This window comes from Paroedura picta, chromosome 6, assembly GCF_049243985.1.
Source record: "Paroedura picta isolate Pp20150507F chromosome 6, Ppicta_v3.0, whole genome shotgun sequence".
Lineage (NCBI taxonomy): Eukaryota > Metazoa > Chordata > Lepidosauria > Squamata > Gekkonidae > Paroedura > Paroedura picta.
The window spans coordinates 57,378,760-57,384,759 of record NC_135374.1 but is presented as its reverse complement, the minus strand read 5'-3'; the positions used below and the strand labels follow the sequence as shown (position 1 = coordinate 57,384,759).

The 6,000-nt window shown below is 45.8% G+C and overlaps 1 protein-coding gene across 4 annotated transcripts in view; it reads left to right on the top strand.

The window, feature by feature from the left end:
* Nucleotides 1-508: 508 nt before the first annotated feature.
* SCAF4 (SR-related CTD associated factor 4) overlaps nt 509-6,000 on the top strand; it is a 79,027-nt gene continuing 73,535 nt past the window's right edge. For 2 of the 4 annotated variants that reach the window (XM_077342535.1, XM_077342532.1), the window contains exon 1: nt 509-778. In XM_077342535.1, the coding sequence (XP_077198650.1) occupies nt 749-778 (30 nt within the window). In that variant the 5' untranslated portion in view covers nt 509-748. Of the gene's footprint in view, nt 779-2,497; nt 2,535-6,000 lie in introns of all 4 variants that reach the window. The other 2 variants (XM_077342534.1, XM_077342533.1) reach the window with 2 other exon arrangements.

The window sequence follows — 6,000 nt, the reverse complement described above, 5'->3', positions numbered from 1 at the left end:
GTTGAGAAAGTCTTGACCATACAACCAACGGAAGCAGAACTGGGTAACATTATATGGACAGCAGCCTTCCCCCACATTCTTCAGCTAAAGAATTCTTTTTAGCTGTTCAAATATTTTGAAATAAAAAAAAACTTCAAGAAGCTTTGATGCTCCAAGCAAAAAACAAGCCCACATGTAAAGATCAGCCAAAACGTATGACACAAAACACCGTGCAAGCTTTCTAGTTCTCCATAATCTGCAACACGTTGTGTCTCATTTCAACAAGTCCTGTTACATGCGATTAATAAGTTTTCATTTGGGCCTCTTTTCAGTATTAAATTGAGAATGATGTGCTCTCTGAAACCTGCAAAAAGACCGGCTTTTAGTTCAACCTGCAATCGTCAACCTAAGTCGCCCTTCTGTAAACACGAAGCCAGAAGCTTCAGGCGAGGAAGGAGGCGGCGAGCAGGGAAACCAGCCCTGTCACGTGGTACTTCCGCCGCGCGCTCTTCCTCTTCTCCCCCTTGCCCCGATGGGTGGCGCGAAGCTGGGAGGACTACGGTATCCCAGGGTGCTGTTCGCGGCGTGGGCTCCGGCGTCCCGCTGCGGGAGACACTCTGCCCGGCCACTGCAAGCGAGACGCTGCGGGCCACCGCCAAACGGACATGTTAGCGCCGAGGCCCTGAAGGCGGGAGCGGGCTGAGAGCGACGTCCCGCCACCCCCTCCCCGCTCGTCTGCGCGCGCTGCCGCAGGCCGCTAAGCAACAACATGGAGGCCGTGAACGCCTTCAACCAGGAGGTGAGGAAGGAAGGAGGGAGGGAGAGAGCACGGGCTGAGCTTGGCCCCTTTGGTGGCGGCCGAGGACCGGCCGGGGGAGGGGGCGGCCTTTCCTCTCGAGGGTCTGGAGGCGGCTGAGGCGGACCCCCCCGCCCCGCTCCCCGGCCTCTCCTGCGCGGGGCCCGGTGTGTGGGCGGCGGTGGCGGCGCTGCTCCTGCTGCCGCCTCTGGGGCCACATGGGGCCGACCTCGGGCTCTGTCCCGCTCATGGCGGAATAGCTCGTCACCTTTCAGGCCTGAGCGGCCTAAGAACTGCGCCGCCAAGCTCGGCTGTGCCTTCCCCTGCTCGTTCAGGAGAGCCCGCCCGGTCGCTTCAGACCAGCTTTCAAGCGCAGGGAGAGGAATAGAAGTTTGTGTGTGTGTGTGTGTTGGTGCCTGCCTGATAGCGGAAGAGGCCTTTACATTGTGCGTGTGTGAATGAGCGCGCGCTCTTCAGTGGGAAGGGCCGGGGGGGGGGAGAGGAAGTAGTTTCCTTTTCTTGCAGAATTTAGAGGAAGGCACGTGAAGATAGGACATCTTGAGGGTATTTTATTTCCAGCCCCAGTAGTTGTGTGTGTATCTATACATATGTGTATACATACACACACAATTTAGTTTTTGCTGTCTGGCCACTTTGCTTTGTAGTAATTGGATGAGAGTAAAGTAACACTCGATACAAGCCTAAGATACAGTTTTGAATGTGTCAGAGAGATCTGGAGAGGCATTTCAGGAATCGCGAATGACTCTTGCAACGCCAGTTGTGGTGGGTGGGAAGGAGAGGTGTTTGATCTTTTAAGATTTATCAAGATTTGGTTTTCAACCAGTGACGCTATAGCAATCTGTTACGTAGGAAATAACTTGTAGTCTTAACTGATTGCTGGAAGAACTCCAAGCTGAAGTCTAGAATTATTTCTTTGAAACTTAACATGACTGTCATGTTTTTGCTTGGTGTAGTTTACAATTGGAATATATATAATGCTCTCAAAAGCTGTACAATGAATTGCATAAGAGTCTCTGCTTAATATATGTTGCATCAAAACTCCCTAGAAAAATCTCAGTTTGCAAAAAAAAAGTTTGCACTTGGCATATAATTGGAAACCTGTGTAATTGCAATTGCTTGTGCATTGGAATAGTGGAGTGGAGTGCTTTCTAGTTAAACATCAGCTCTCTTGTTTTAAGGCTTATTTAAGGTAGGGTGCTCTTTTTGCGTTAGACTTTGAGAATGGCATTTGGAGTAATCTTTAATGCTAAAAACAATACTGTTAAAAACAGTATTTGCTTTTCAACTGAGAACATCTCATACATTAGCATATATGGGATGTGTCCTAGGATGCCTACCTACATTAAAGTAACATGTTTACATTACAACAGCCATATTTGCCTATGATATGAGTTTGGCTTTGTGGAATGAAACTTGCCCCTTATGCACTTCTGTCTCTATCTCTGTTATATGGGGGCATATAGCTTTCATAGTCCAGCATCAATTAATTAAATTCACTCATAGGCCACCTTTTTATGTAGGAGGTAGGTCATGCAATAGAAACAGTATGCAGAAAAAAACTGAATTAGAGCAACACTGGAAAACTAATGCAATAAAGTAAAATGACAAATACAGAAAATAATGCAAAAAATATACATGAAGACTGCCCACTTCCCTTTAGAAAAATGCTCTTCTGAACAATCTGTTTTATGCGTTTTACAGAATGATAGAAGTGTGGGAACTTTCCTGACCTTGTCAGGTAGGTCATACCACTTGGTAGGAGCCACAAGAGAATGCACAGATATAAGCTGATGTTGATCTCACCCTCTAGAACGGTGTTTCCCAACCACCAGGCCATGGCCCGGGACTGGGCTGTGGCGGGGGGGGGGGGAGGGAGTGATGCTCATTGCGCCGGGAGGCGGCTGATTGCTCCCAGTGCAGTGAGTGCTGCGCCGCGCGCGGGGGTGGAGGCGTGCCTGCTGGTTTGCGGTTGCCTGTGTGCCAGCATCAGCGCCTTCCTCTCCTCCCCCCCCCCCGGTTCCCGGGCCTCCCCCACCATCCCGAAAAAGGTTGGGGACCACTGTTCTAGAAGGCTTTGCTCACATAAACAAATTTCCATAGTTTTTCAGATATGCGTGATTTAGGCCATGAAAAGCTTTGTAAGTGATAAACAGTACCCTTATTACACTATTGTGGTGCCATCTGTATCTTACCCAGCTTTGCAGTATTAAAAAAGATTTGGAGGGAAAGAAACACAGGTATATGCACATATTATAACACTGGATTTTGTTCTAGTAAAGAGCAATGTTTGGTAGGCTAATTTGTGGTGTGCTTCTTGTGGCACTAAAAGGTTTAATGGTAGCCTTGTAAATAAGCAATTGATTTGCTGCTTATAGCAAATTCCAACTGATTTGGGTATATTGATTTTTAGATACAAATAGTGTTTAGCTAAAGTTCAGAATAGCTGCTACTTCTGTGTATGCACTGACTTATGGCAGAAAGCCTAAAGAGATTGTGCTGTCCTCACCCTTGAGCCATGGAATAAAACTTAGCACTGTGGCCACTCCCCGTTGTGCTATCTGGGCTCTTCAGTTTTTCTTTCACTGCGGGGAAATCATGACTGCCGATGGCTGCACAATTTCAGTGGATGGGACTTTACATGTACTAGTGCAGTGGTCCCCAACCTTTTTATCACCAGGGACCGGTCAATGCATGACAATTTTACTGAGGCCCGGGGGGGGGTAATCTTTTCCCAAGAGACATCGCCGCTGCCTGAGCCCCTGCTCCACTTGCTTTCCTGCTGGTGCCCCTGACATCCCACCACCTACTGGGGGACGCTGCCAGCAGCAGCTGCGTAGTGCCATGCAGAGGGGGAGCCCCAGCCATGGCAGTGTGGAGAGCACCAAAGTTGAGCTGGTGGCAGAGTGGCAGGGCAGCCCCTGAAGCAGCAGCCGGGGAGGAGGACGAGGAGGAGACGCGGGCCGGTACCGATTGATCTACGGACCGGTACCGGTCTCTGGACCGGGGGTTGGGGACCACTATACTAGTGGGACCGTGATATGAGTGGAGTAGAAGGAAGAGCCACTTCTCCAATATTGTCAAGGCCATGCATGCAGTCTACATTACTTCATGCTGTACTCCATGTTGCAGATAAATGTACAGGCGCTGCATATACGTGTTTTGAGGTGAGAGAAAATGCAATGTGTATAGTATCAATGGGAAACAAAGCAAATGGATGTACAAGCAAAGTAGGGTGTTGGCAGTTTGCCCCTGTGATAATTATTATACTTAATAAAAAGCTAAATTGTCATTTTTTTTAGCTATCTTGAATATATGATAGATTTTCCAGCTGGAAAAATTGTATATTACAGTTTACTCTTAATGTGCAGATTAAATGGTAGTATCTAAAAGCTTGATTCTGAGTCCTATTGCTTTGAGTGAAATTTAAATCCCTATATAGATATAATGGCAATTTCCCAGTTCTTAGAAATGATAAAGTATATATCATATGAGTGCTTCTTTTGGATGGATTGGTGAATATGCAACTAGGAATAACCTTCAGTCTTCCAGATAGGATAGAGGGTTGTTGATCCCATTCTTTGCTTCTACAGGTTTTCTAGAATTGTAGTGGTGACCACTATTGAAATCAGTGTTAGCTTAGAAATGAATAACCTAGTTAAGTCCGACCAGTACTTACGTTAGGTGTGTTCTGTATAGGTCTGGATGGATTTTGCTTCCTTTGCATAATGTATTTTTCTCTTTTTTTTTCTTGCTCCTCAGGGACTTCCCAGCTCAGATTTAGACTGATTCTTTTAAGGCAAGGACAGGATCATTGACTACCTGAATCAAAGCATTGCTACCTTTCAGACACATCTTTTGGAGTCTTAATTGAAATTCATAAAGATGAGAGCTCACAGAGACAAGCTAACAACCCTATACCCATAATTGACAGATAACCTCTCCCTTCCCCCTTCTCTGATTGCATCTCCTAGCCCTCACTGGAAGAGGACTGTCTTTGCAGTTGGGAAACTAGCAGGACCCCAGTCAATCAAAACAGACATTTTCTTTCATCAAAATATAACAAATAGCTCCTGCTGCAGAATCTTGCCCTTTGTAGTCTCCCAGTTCACTACACTTTAGTTTGTGGAAGGGCTACTGACCAGGCTAGCTGAATGGAGCCCTCTCTGGATGCCAGCACTGGGATGCCTGTATGCCCTATTTTGCACTAAAGGGAAACTGGGTGACTGCTGTGTGAAACAGTATGCTGGTTTTGAGTGAGCAGGTTGTTCTTATGGAAAGAGGAAAGAAAGAGTTCTTTTTGTCCCATATTTCATTTACCTGAAGACTGATTCAGGTAGGTAGCTGTGTTGGTCTGAAGCAGCAGAACAAAGTTGGAGACCAATGGCACCGTTATGACCAATAAAGTTTTATTCAAGGTATATGAGCTTTCGTGTACATGTATCTGACAAAGTGTTCATTCACAAGAAAGCTCATACCGTGAATGTAACTTTGTTGGTCTTTGTTGGTACCATTGAACTCAAACTTTGTTCATCTAAAGACTGCAAGTGAAACAAGCTGCCTTTATAGTACTCCCCTTATGATAAACTTGAATTGTGTTGTGATAGATCCTGTAGATGTGCTTCACTGACACTGGCACTTTTGTCTGGTACAAGGACCTGTTGTCTAATTCAGGGGTGACTAAACTGTGGTTCTGCAGATGTCCATGGACTACAATCACCATGGTGCTGGGAAGGGCTCATGTTAATCATAGTCCATAGACATCTGCAGAGCCAGTTTGGCCACCCCTGCAGTGGTTCTTGTGTTGGATAACTTATCAGAGGAAGGCTTCCTGTGCTGAGGGGAAAAGTGAAATTGATCCATGGAATCCTGCCTATCATAATTAGCTAATATGGGAGTGTGTGTTTTTCCCTCTCCTCAAGATTGCAGTGTCCCCCCTATCTCTACTGCAGTAGTCATTCTCAAGGCTAATGTCTAATTAACTGACAAAGTAATCTGTAATGGGGAGCATGGGCCACTCATTCGATAATTGTCAATGCAGTATTACTGATCCTAGCCAACCAGTGATTTTGTTTCCAGTCACAAGTGTGTCATCCATGCTCAAGTAGATACATTGTAGTACTGTTTGGTATTATACTGAAAGTGTACAGTATATTACTAATATACAAAAAAAAATCATAATTCAGTATTTTAATACCTACTGATCT